A 13,136-nucleotide genomic window follows, 5' to 3' on the forward strand; every position below is an offset into this window, starting at 1 on the left:
TAACAGGAAACACAAACTTTTAATGTGATTTCACAAGAAAACAGTGGCAGCGCCAGCACTGCCTGACGGTCATGTACCATTTTTTGCCATTTCCTGAACAGTGCATTTAAATGCACAGATGATAAACATCTGTCTATTTGACGTCAAATCCATGTGTTTGACGTTTTATTCAAAGTGTTTTTCACAGTCTGGTTGCTTCATTTACATAAAGCAGAACATTTTTCACTTAAGGTCCCTTCTTCCTCAAGCAGCACATCTAGCAGACAATCAGCTTTTGTAGTGCAATGTTGTCCTTATATTACTTTCAGCGCTCCTATTTTGGTCCTCACTTACATGGAAAATGTTAAAACCAGATCAGCTGTTTTTGGTCCTACCAGTGTTACAGTGATTTACTATTAAATACTTAATTTAATATGACAACACATTGATACTTCAACAGAAATGCAAACTGTAAAAAATCCTTTTAAAATCATCTTTTTATAAATATGCATTCATGTAAAAATAAAATAAAAATAGATTCTTTCTTAAATCTTGAATCTCATTACAGCGGCTGCAAACCTTTCATTCAATGCTGCTCTCTTTAATCAGAGAGAAAGTCTAGGAGGTCTTTGAGCTTCAGGTGCCAGTTACTGACTGGGCTTAGCACAGAGGCTGCAGCTGAAGTGGCATGACCCTGAACTACACAATTACAGAGAGGCACTCATCTTCAATAGGCACAGCTCCAGCAGGCAGAAAGCCCGAGAGCCCCGTCAGCAGGCTTCATACTGTACAAGAGGAACTCTGAACCATGTGCAGAGACGACAGCAGACGCTCCATCAGGATACGTACAGTAGTGGCTAAACGGCCCACACGTCTTGAAGTCTGGGAGCTCCACACAGAACAACAGGTCCTGCTTTGTTTTTAGCTCGGCTTTTTAGATGTTCACAGTCAATTCTGCACAGTCCAGACCTCCAGGTCTTGTACAATAAAGTCCTCATTTGTGGAGAGAGGTGCATTGTGAAAAGTCGGACTGGAAAAGCTTGAACCACGGTACAGATCAGCATCCAGCCACAGGGCAAAGCCACTCCTAAAGACAGAGAGAACAATAGAACTTTAATATCAGATCTTTGAAAACTCACTGATAAATAAATAAATAACTGTATAACTTACCCTCCTCCACCGAGCTGCAATGAATCCCAGTTTCCACTCACAAAGTACGAGTTCACCCCACTCCACTTGTATACCTAGATAACAAAGACATAAAAACATCTTAAACTCTGTGCAGATTTCTACAATAAGTGAAATAATTTCATGAAAAATCATCCTGTAAATAGACTAGAGGTAAAACATTAATAAAAGTTCAACTCTTACCTGGAAGTCGGGATTGAAGCTGAACAAGAAGGTTTCTCCAGTACCGTAGCAGTATTTACTGACTCTGAATGGATCTGAAGAAAAAGCCCCAAACACCTGAAAATACACCAAGACACCAGTTTGTTAAAGGAGATGCTGGTAATGGAGGAATCCGTCTCATTTTCTTGGTACAGAAAAGTGCTGGAGACTAAAGAGCAGGATACAAACCTTTTTGTGCATGTCTTTGACCACCAGCAGCACAGGGCTGTCCACCTCAGCCATGTTCCTGTACAGAGTCTTCAGGCTGCTCCCATGGATGGCTGTGCTGTAGACCAGCTGCCATTGATAACCCTGGGTCCTTGCTGGCATTTGAGCAGCAAGCTGTTTGACAAAGAGTTGCTCATCAGATTATGTCCTGACAGACTAATAATAATTTTCTCAATACCTTCAGAGAAAAACCTCTGATGATTGTGATCTGCACCAAATGTCCAGCTAGTTTAATGTGAAGGTTAGTTTTACAAACTTTTTCCAGGTGGTGGTCATCTAGCAGAAGGCTGTGGTCGCTGAGGACAGGGAGAACATCATGGTAACTGAGTTCTTCTGCCTCAGAGTCGTCTGAGCTGCACAGACTCTGGCGGCGTTTGGAGTCTTTCACAGTGATGATCTGTGAGGCAAGCAGAAAATTGCAAAGATATATTCATTGTCATCAAACAAATTCGCTCCCTGCTTACTGTCACAGTAATACTCACTGCTGTCGCATTTTTGTTACTCGAGAAAAGTTTAGGGGCCTTGCATATTAAAAAGTTTTGATTTATTTAAAACTGAGCACAAGTACCACAATAACTGAACTACTGGATGACAACAAAGCAGCAAAGTATGGTGACAGAAAAACATTTGAACCTCCACAGTAACTTCACTGCACTTCCTAACATGAATACATTCAGCAGAGTAATCTTACCTCAACATAAGGCTCCATACAGTCACTGGCAATGTAAAGCACCTTAATATTTTCTGGTAGGTGCTTCATAGCTCCTGATTTCCCTGTCAAGTGCTGCTTTCTGCTGTACCACATGTCTGCTAACCAAACTGCCATCCAGCAGCTCTTTTATATACACTGAGTTACTTTCCCTTTCAATGTCTGAAGTGTTATTGGTTGGAAATCTTAGCAGACGTTTGCACATTGGTCAACTCTGACAGTGAACAGTTTCTTTTCTCACTAAACAGGAAAACAAAATCTGGGTTAGGTTTGTAGAAGGAAACAGGATGTCCATATATAGACAGAGGGCATTCCCACAGCCTCACTTTTAACTTTTAACAATAACTGCCAACAAATTTGTCAGGCCACCACTCATTATAAGGTTTATGCCACAGCCGCACTAAATTAACAGTATTGGTAATTAACAAAATCATGTTTTATGTTTCTGTAATTGTTAACCTACCAGTATGTGCAAATGAATAATACATAATATGAATATTATGTATATTTTTTAGAGCTAAAGTATAACTATCCATGAATATTCAAACTAAAAAGTATTTGGGTTTTTTTGTTTTAATGAAAGGTGGTTTAAAAACATTTTTAAGCACCGTAAGAACACCTGAGCATCAGAGAGCTGATTCTTGGAGTGTTCTGTGTGTGCTTAACCTTCGAGATATAATAATGTATGTTTTTGTGTATATCTTACCTCCCACTTTTTAGCGGCGGTGTTGATGGGCTTGCTGAGGATCTTATTGATCGCTGCGATGTCCTTCTCCACAACCAGAATGTGGTTCTGATTTTTGTCTTTGATGACGTAATGCGGTTTCCACTGGTTCTTGTCGCCTTTGTGGCAGACCTCTGGTGACCACTGCGCAAAGAATGTGTAGAGGTGGTCAACCCTGTAAAAAAAAATTATAAAATTTAGGGGGTTTTTAGGTTACCAGTATACTTATATAGCTGTAGATGGTTGACTTCTTATACCTTAGATAAAGAGTTTAAAGGGTTCCTGAGATCAAGTAAAATGCTAAGAAGCACAATGACATGGCAATATCAGAAAACTAAAGAGTTACTCATACTGAATAACAACACAGGCTACATTTTCTCCATTTTCCATAGAAGTTACAATATAATAACAACTATAAAAAAAAAAAAGCCTCTGCAATCTAAGATGTACCTGGAAATAAACTGCAACAGTTATACTTGTTTTAACCTTTTTGAGCAATTATCATCTTTGAGTTAATCCTGGAACATGTGTGGGAATGAGAAATCACTATTTCCATCTGTCCATGTTGGAGTCTGCTTTGTCTACAGTTTCAATCAGACATGACTGACAGTTCAGAAATCCCCTCTAGTCTCTTCCATCCCTCTCTGGTTTACCATGCCAGACTCTTTGCTGCAAGCCAGCAAACTCTTGAAAGGAAATCTCAGTGACTCAATGACTAAGACTGCTTCCTTTGGTTCAACGTATGTCACAATGTATGCATCCAACATAAAAAAACACTCATTTCAACATTTTCACATGACAGTTTCTTTTTGCATGCACTTGAAATCTGACGTGCAATCAAAATCTTTTACGTTTCTGCAGTTTTAGGGCACGTTTACTTCTTTGAATTAGCTGAAACTAACTAAAGCTTTGTCTGATTCAAATGCAGTTAGCACCACCATAATCACCCAGCACAACAATGCTCATAGATATACTGATTTGTTCTACTTACTCTCCAACGCTATATGCAACTCCCATGGCTGAATGGAGATGAATGTCCCGATAAAAATCTCTTAAAGAAGCAGTCAGGACTCTCAGCGCTGATGAAGCGTTTGAACTTGAGTCTCTGCCATTCCCGCTTTTTATATGAGCAGGACAACTGCTGAATCAAGCTTCAGTGAACATTAACCCTCCCACTCCCTCTTCACACAGCTTACACGGGCTGCACGTATTCATGCAGGGATTACACAACAGCGCCTGAAAGCCAAAGCTAGTGATACATTAGCTTGACCTGCTCTGCAGCTCTACCATTAAGGTTAGCAGGAGCACAGCTGAATTCTGTGTCAAAGCTAAGATGTGGATGAGTGGTGAATGACACCACTGTTGCACTTTTCAGTCCAGTACATTCATCTTACAGCTACACTTCATGAGAGCTTTGCAGATGAAGATTTTAAAGAACTAGTGCAAAATGATCCAGAACACTAAAATGAATCATGCATAGCAAAGTTAACACCAGATACTGAAAAGCTCCTTATGTGTAAATGCATCACTAAAACAGTGAAATTATATATAAGATATTATATATAAGAAATTATATATAAGAATATGACAGTGGACAAGGACTTTCTTGCAGCTGGCTCGCTCAGGTTTCCTTTGAACAATATAAAAGGGGAAATGGTCAACGGCTTGGCATCAAATCAGGAAAGATGAGGCAATAAAGGAAGGTGGTCTGTAGAAAACACCCAGTTAGAACAGAGTTATTGGGTTTACGCTACCTCAGTACATTTTTATATTGAATGACTTGATGATTGCAATGACATCTGCCTGCACCTATGATTTTTTATCTTATCCTTCCCATTTCTTATAAGATTGTTATAAAGTCTTAACAAAAAGGACCTCAACTGTAGTATTGACCATTTAGAAAAGATGAGTTTTCAGTGCTGACCATTTAGATTAACAAACAAATGTTTCAAGGGCCCCAAATGATCTGAACACGCTGAGCTGTTGATTCAGTAATCCAATTTGTTCAGAGCTGAGTTGAGCTTGTACTTTCCAAATAACTTCACTTTCTTGACCAGATTTTTCCACAATTTTCTTCAGCAATAATGACATAGGTTTGTTCATGTTCAGCCGAAGAGGTCAGAAGATTACAATGGGTACATTCTGGGGTCAGCAATCAGCCTTGATATTCTTACACAAAACCAATAGAGCGAAAAAGATAAAAATTCAGACAGTGTCCACTGTGACACAGTGACAGGATTGATTAGTAAACAGATCAATAAACATAGATTTACCCGGACAGATATGAGTATATACAGTAAATGCACGTGCAAACAAGCAGATGCATGCACTTATTGTCAAAAACACACAACTGATGCATTCTTCAGTCAGCAATGTCAGCTTGACACGCGTGCACACACCTGCAGGAACACTCCTACCTCCTTGTTATAATCGACTCAAAGAGGACCTACTTGGATTTATTTTTAATGTGAGATTCATAATGTTCCCGATGATGCTGACATCGTGCTTTAAATGTAGTTATCCTGTGCTGACTGAAACGTGCATGTTTACAGCAGTTAACGTGCAAGAAACTAGTCTTGCACAGTGGGATAATGGAGTGACAGGGTTCATCACAGTTGAAAACAGCTGTCCGTGTGCACAGGCCATCCTGAGATCCTAAAAAGATTTTCAGATGAAAGAACACGTTGCTCTTAGCAATACTGTCTAGAACATTTCTTGCTCCACCTCTTCTTCAACCCTGTCTGTTCCCTGCACGACTCCAGCCAGACATACAAAAAACCACAAAAAAAATCCTACTGAGTCCACATCACACACATGCACACGCAGCCTCACACACAAGAACACAAATACCATAAAACATCCATGCACGCATGCACGTACGAACTATTTCCTCAATCCTGCAAGAGGAGTGTAGGATTTAAATGTATGTATGTAATTTAAATTTGTATAAGCTGTAGATGTTTTTTTGGTTTTTGGCGACGACTAGGCGACAAAAAAGTTGTATGAGTCGGTGGAGGGGGAGGGGGCCCTCCGTGTTCTGGTTACCAGCACCGACCTTTGCAGTGAGCAGCTTCGGTTACATGCAGCCCGAGTTTTTCACCCGCGCTGAGGACAAAAGAAAAGAAAAACTTATTGAAGTTCGATAAACACACCTATGTGCATCTCCGATAGTTCCTTCACAATAAAAGCATCAAGCTGGATCACCATTTCAAAGCTTTTAACTTGAAGTAAGAAACGCCGGAAATGTCTCGTTTGCATTCACAACAGCGCTGAGACGTAAACAGTCCTTCACAGCGAAATGTCACTGGTGTCAAGCCAGCCTCCAATTCGAGACTTGCAGTCAAGCCAGCCTCCAGTTGATTTTACGTTCCCTGTGTATTCAAAGTATTACGGGAATGGATGTGGAAACCGGATTTCAAAATAAAAGCCAACTTCGAGTGAATTAACAGATATGTTAAGAACATAATAACATATAATTTAGGCTTTTTTTTTTTTTTTAGAAACTCTAATGTTACATCTACATGACACAGCCTTGTACCCTAATTGTGCCCTGTCACTATCAAGGCCATCTTATTTTGGATTTCAAAGTAAAAGCCCTGTGAATCTTCATTTTTGAACTACTCTTTCAATGAATTCATAATGCTCTTAAAAGCAAAAGTCGTATTTCCAAATACTATTTGAACTTTGTATCAACACTTTCCAACCGCAGTCTTTTTCACAGTAATACCATATCAAATAAATTCTTTCTGATTTTGCTTTTCATAGTAATGGCCCTTTGAAATTGCCGATATTTGACTTAATCTCCTAACGATTCAAAATGCTCTAAAATGAAAAATTCTTGTTTCCACAGGGTAATTCCACTTTAGATCAACAGTATACAACCCCGCAGTGATACCATATCAATATCAAGTCATTCTGATTTTGCTTTCAAAAATAAAAGCCTTTTCAAATTGTCCATAATTGACCTACCTTTCAGTGATTTCAAAATGCTCTAAAATGGAAAATTCCTGTTTCCACAGGGTAATTCCACTTTAGATCAACAGTATACAACCTCACGATGTTACCATATCAATATCAAGACATTCTGATTTTGCTTTCAAAAATAAAAGCCCTTTCAAATTGTCCATAATTGACCTAACTTTCAGTGATTTCAAAATGCTCTTAAATAGAATTTTGCTGTTTCCACAGGGTAATTCCACTTTAGATCAACAGTATACAACCTCACAGTGATACCATATCAATATCAAGTCATTCTGATTTTGCTTTTCATAGTAATGGCCCTTTGAAATTGCCGATATTTGACTTAATCTTCTAACGATTCAAAATGCTCTAAAATGAAAAATTCTTGTTTCCACAGGGTAATTCCACCTTAGATCAACAGTATACAACCCCACAGTGACACCATATCAATATCAAGTCATTCTGATTATGCCTTCCAAAATAAAAGCCTTTTCAAATTGTCCATAATTGACCTAACTTTCAGTGATTTCAAAATGCTCTTAAATAGAATTTTGCTGTTTCCACAGGGTAATTCCACTTTAGATCAACAGTATACAACCCCACGGTGATACCATATCAATATCAAGTCATTCTGATTTTGCTTTCAAAAATAAAAGCCCTTTCAAATTGTCCACAATTGACCTAACTTTCAGTGATTTCAAAATGCTCTAAAATGGAAAATTCCTGTTTCCACAGGATAATTCCACTCTGTATTTACAGTATACAACCCCACAGTGACACCATATCAATATCAAGTCATTCTGATTATGCCTTCCAAAATAAAAGACTTTTCAAATTGTCCATAATTGACCTAACTTTCAGTGATTTCAAAATGCTCTTAAATAGAATTTTGCTGTTTCCACAGGGTAATTCCACTTTAGATCAACAGTATACAACCTCACAGTGATACCATATCAATATCAAGTCATTCTGATTTTGCTTTTCATAGTAATGGCCCTTTGAAATTGCCGATATTTGACTTAATCTTCTAACGATTCAAAATGCTCTAAAATGAAAAATTCTTGTTTCCACAGGGTAATTCCACTTTAGATCAACAGTATACAACCTCACAGTGATACCATATCAATATCAAGTCATTCTGATTTTGCTTTCAAAAATTAAAGCCTTTTCAAATTGTCCATAATTGACCTACCTTTCAGTGATTTCAAAATGCTCTAAAATGGAAAATTCCTGTTTCCACAGGGTAATTCCACTTTAGATCAACAGTATACAACCTCACGATGTTACCATATCAATATCAAGACATTCTGATTTTGCTTTCAAAAATAAAAGCCCTTTCAAATTGTCCATAATTGACCTAACTTTCAGTGATTTCAAAATGCTCTTAAATAGAATTTTGCTGTTTCCACAGGGTAATTCCACTTTAGATCAACAGTATACAACCTCACAGTGATACCATATCAATATCAAGTCATTCTGATTTTGCTTTCAAAAATAAAAGCCTTTTCAAATTGTCCATAATTGACCTAACTTTCAGTGATTTCAAAATGCTCTAAAATGAAAAATTCTTGTTTCCACAGGGTAATTCCACCTTAGATCAACAGTATACAACCCCACAGTGACACCATATCAATATCAAGTCATTCTGATTATGCCTTCCAAAATAAAAGACTTTTCAAATTGTCCATAATTGACCTAACTTTCAGTGATTTCAAAATGCTCTTAAATAGAATTTTGCTGTTTCCACAGGGTAATTCCACTTTAGATCAACAGTATACAACCTCACAGTGATACCATATCAATATCAAGTCATTCTGATTATGCCTTCCAAAATAAAAGACTTTTCAAATTGCCAAGATACGACCTACTCTTTTAAAGATTTCAAAATGCTCTAAAAGTGAAAATTGCTGTTTCCACAGGATAATTTCACTTTAGGTCAACAGTATACAACCTGACGATGTTACCACATCAATATCAAGTCATTCTGATTTTGCTTTCAAAAATAAAAGCATTTTCAAAATGCCCATATCTGACTTGATCCTGGAACAATTTCAAAATGCTCTAAAATGGAAAATTCCTGTTTCCACAGGGTAATTCCACCTTAGATCAACAGTATACAGCCCCACAGTGATACCATATCAATATCAAGTCATTCTGATTATGCCTTCCAAAATAAAAGACTTTTCAAATTGCCAAGATACGACCTACTCTTTTAAAGATTTCAAAATGCTCTAAAAGTGAAAATTGCTGTTTCCACAGGATAATTTCACTTTAGGTCAACAGTATACAACCTCACGATGTTACCATATCAATTTCAAGTAATTCTGATTATGCCTTCCAAAATAATGGCCTGTTGAAAATGCCCATAATTTACCTAACTTTCAGTGATTTCGGAATGCTCTAAAAAGGAAATTTTCTGTTTCCACAGAATAATTTCACTTTAAATCAACAGTATACAACCCCACAGAGATACGATGTTAAGATCAAGTCACTCTGATTTTGCCTTCCAAAATAAAAGTATTTTCAAATTGCCCGTAGACGACCTACTCGTTTAACGATTTCAAAATGCTCTTAAATTGAAAGATGCTGTTTCCACAGGATAATTCCACTTTAGATCAATAGTATCCAACCCGACAGTAAAACCATGTAAATTTTATGTTGGTCTGATTTCGCCTTTCAAATTAATGGCCCGTCGAATTTGTCCATATGTGATATACTCTTTCAATTATTTCAGAATGTTTTAAAAATGAAAATTGCTGTTTCAACACATATTGGGTTTTCATTTTGAAAAGCAAAATCAGACTCAATTGATTATGACAGAATTGAATCATAAAGATGATGTAAAAGGAAGCTGAAATTGCCACTAGGTTGTAATTGATAGTACGTTTATATTTTAAGTCTGTGGAAAGATGTCATTCTAAATAAAGAAATTACAAAACAGCTTGCAAACCAACCATGACATCTTTCCACAGACTTAAAACTTTTGATCTAACATGGATTCATCCTGTGGAAAGAGCAAGTTTCATTTTTAGAGCGTTCTGAATTCTTTAAAAGAGTAGGTCGTATATCGGCAATTTGAAAAGGCTTTTATTTTGGAAGGCATAATCAGAATGACTTGATATTGATATGGTGTCACTGTGGGGTTGTATACTGTTGATCTAAGGTGGAATTACCCTGTGGAAACAGCAAAATTCTATTTAAGAGCATTTTGAAATCACTGAAAGTTAGGTCAATTATGGACAATTTGAAAAGGCTTTTATTTTTGAAAGCAAAATCAGAATGACTTGATATTGATATGGTGTCACTGTGGGGTTGTATACTGTTGATCTAAAGTGGAATTACCCTGTGGAAACAGGAATTTTCCATTTTAGAGCATTTTGAAATCACTGAAAGTTAGGTCAATTATGGACAATTTGAAAGGGCTTTTATTTTTGAAAGCAAAATCAGAATGACTTGATATTGATATGGTATCACTGCGGGGTTGTATACTGTTGATCTAAAGTGGAATTACCCTGTGGAAACAAGAATTTTTCATTTTAGAGCATTTTGAATCGTTAGGAGATTAAGTCAATGTGGCGGGGCGTGGCCTGCGGTGCCGTGCAGAGGAGGCGGACGCACCTGCACGGCACCGCAGGCCACGCCCCGCCACAGTCAAATATCGGCAATTTCAAAGGGCCATTACTATGAAAAGCAAAATCAGAAAGAATTTATTTGATATGGTATTACTGTGAAAAAGACTGCGGTTGGAAAGTGTTGATACAAAGTTCAAATAGTATTTGGAAATACGACTTTTGCTTTTAAGAGCATTATGAATTCATTGAAAGAGTAGTTCAAAAATGAAGAGTCACAGGGCTTTTACTTTGAAATCCAAAATAAGATGGCCTTGACAGGGCACAATTAGGGTACAAGGCTGTGTCATGTAGATGTAACATTAGAGTTTCTAAAAAAAAAAAAAGCCTAAATTATATGTTATTATGTTCTTAACATATCTGTTAATTCACTCGAAGTTGGCTTTTATTTTGAAATCTGGTTTCCACATCCATTCCCGTAATACTTTGAATACACAGGGAACGTAAAATCAACTGGAGGCTGGCTTGACTGCAAGTCTCGAATTGGAGGCTGGCTTGACACCAGTGAAATGTCTTGAAGGTACAAAGACGGGAGGAGACAGACGGGAGTTTGTGGCACAACACTGGCACGTGCTGACCGTGACCGACCGGTTTTTCGAGCACGAGCAGCATTAGAGTGATGATGGGTGTAAAAAAACAATGAGCACGATTTTTCACGTAGATTGCACTATGCATACTGTACATTATTATATTAATGTACAGTATGCATAGAGATATGTGAAGTGAATTTCAAGTGCATATAGGCTAAATATTAAAAGGCCGCTTTATGAGTTCACCTAAAATAAAAGTATTCATGCAGAACAGTCAGTTTTACTAGTTCACCGGTTGTTGTTTATGAGAAGTGATAGAGGAAAGCTCATGACGTCCCTAAATTAAAATCCAATTTAGTCAAATTATCTGTGCAGATGAGTGAAAAGGAGATATATTCACCAGACCAAAGGTAGCTTTCAATAAAATGGGTCTCATATATTAACTGTAGAGCATGATGAGGAAATGGTCAGTGTGCAGTCACTGACTCAACGATTCAATTAATCTATTCAGAGAGCTCAGGATAACTTGACTAAAAGATGAAGATGGACTGGACCTTTCAACAGGACGATGAAAATTTACAAATAAATAGTATCAAAAAAGATCAAAGGAAATCCTTTTCAAAAATCCCATTAAAACTTTGAGCGAAAACCCTTAAACACTCTTGCACAGAGACGATTTTCATGGACCGGTTTTCAGTTTGTGTTATGCGTATAAGGGGGTGATGTTGTTTACTACCAGTGGTGTACTTAACCTTTCCCACAAAATACACTGATACTCATCCAGATACGTTCAACAAGCTGGCAGTTTCATTTTCCCATGACGTCATCACTAAATATAGTTATTATTGTGTTTTTTGTAATGGTAGACAAAGTGTTTGTGGTTTGGTAATAGAGCAGCAGCTATTGGGCAATGCTAAGAAAATGCAAAAAGCACACCCAAGATAGAGCAATAATACTTTTTAATACTTAATAGTTTTTTGTATTCACATGCAGGACTCACATGCACAACAGTGTGTCAGTGCTGTAAATGTTACGCTTTTCTGCTGGTGAGCACTTGTTATTACACAATGAACCATCTGAATACACCAACAATGGCAGTGAAGAAGAAGAAGGCCGCATTCAGGCTTATTCAGTTATCACTGTCGGGCCTTGCTGGACATGTAACCTCTAACGCATCTTAATTGTTGCGAACAAGCTAGACTCAAAACTGAATGTTGTTCCCGGTTAAGCATTAAATTTGAACAGGTTCAGTAGATTATTTCATTTTGATGTCATCCTGTAGAGATATTTCCTAAAACAGTTATACAGAATGTAAAAATATGTTTTGACAGTTTGTCATTACTTAAACCTCATATGTAAAAAACAATTTACTCAGTCTTGCTAAAGAAAAAGTAAAGTTCTGTATGCGTGCAACTGAAGAAACTTGTTTTGAGTCTGTGCTGAAATCATATTCAATCAGGTCATATGTATATAAGAAAAATGTCCTGCCCATAGTTTGAACTGTACATGAGGATTGATTTGATTCAGAAATCAGTTTAAGGGTCAGGATACGCTTCATGGTCATGAAGCATATGCATGTGCTGTTTTATACAGGATCTGTCTCTGACATGTGTAGTGTAGAGACATCCTGATTCATGTGTAGGTTGCGGGGAAATTTCGGCACATAATTGATTTGTCATTTTATTACAAAACTGATACAGCAGTGGTTTGTGTGTGGGTGAACAAGCAGGTAAACCCACAGTGTGTGTGTGTGTAAGTGAGTTCATTGTGGAAAGCGTAGTGACAGTTTCCGCACAGTTTTGGTGAAAGTGTCTGATTTCGGTTTGGTTGTCCTACTAGACTATAGATTGTACATTTTTATTACAATTGTAATAATTTTAAAGATTTTAATCCAATCTTGTCTATAAGTCTATGAATGATCAGGTTACCTACAGTTTAACTACATTATACATGTTTTAGGGTTTACATCATTTTATCTTGTTCAGTCC

General features: G+C 37.3%; 1 protein-coding gene across 2 annotated transcripts; it reads right to left on the reverse strand.

The window, feature by feature from the left end:
• LOC146698237 (nuclear receptor coactivator 7-like) lies at window positions 1-4,148 on the reverse strand. 2 transcript variants are annotated; one of them, XM_085473269.1, is made up of 7 exons: window positions 4,021-4,148; window positions 3,012-3,204; window positions 1,853-1,993; window positions 1,558-1,710; window positions 1,351-1,446; window positions 1,150-1,223; window positions 1-1,066 (listed from the first exon to the last, which is right to left on the reverse strand). In XM_085473269.1, the coding sequence occupies exons 1-7, from the start codon at window positions 4,044-4,046 to the stop codon at window positions 928-930; spliced, it is 822 nt and encodes a 273-aa protein (XP_085329395.1). In that variant the 5' UTR covers window positions 4,047-4,148; the 3' UTR covers window positions 1-927. The 2 variants fall into 2 exon arrangements, with proteins under 2 accessions (XP_085329395.1, XP_085329396.1); XM_085473270.1 differs by lacking the exons at window positions 3,012-3,204; window positions 4,021-4,148 and adding an exon at window positions 2,288-2,992.
• Between the last annotated feature and the right edge of the window lie 8,988 nt (window positions 4,149-13,136).

The sequence above is a fragment of the Copadichromis virginalis genome, linkage group LG11, assembly GCF_057382275.1.
Source record: "Copadichromis virginalis isolate Kocher_CV1m ecotype Utaka linkage group LG11, C_Virginalis_male_GT1.1, whole genome shotgun sequence".
NCBI classification, from domain to species: Eukaryota; Metazoa; Chordata; class Actinopteri; order Cichliformes; family Cichlidae; genus Copadichromis; species Copadichromis virginalis.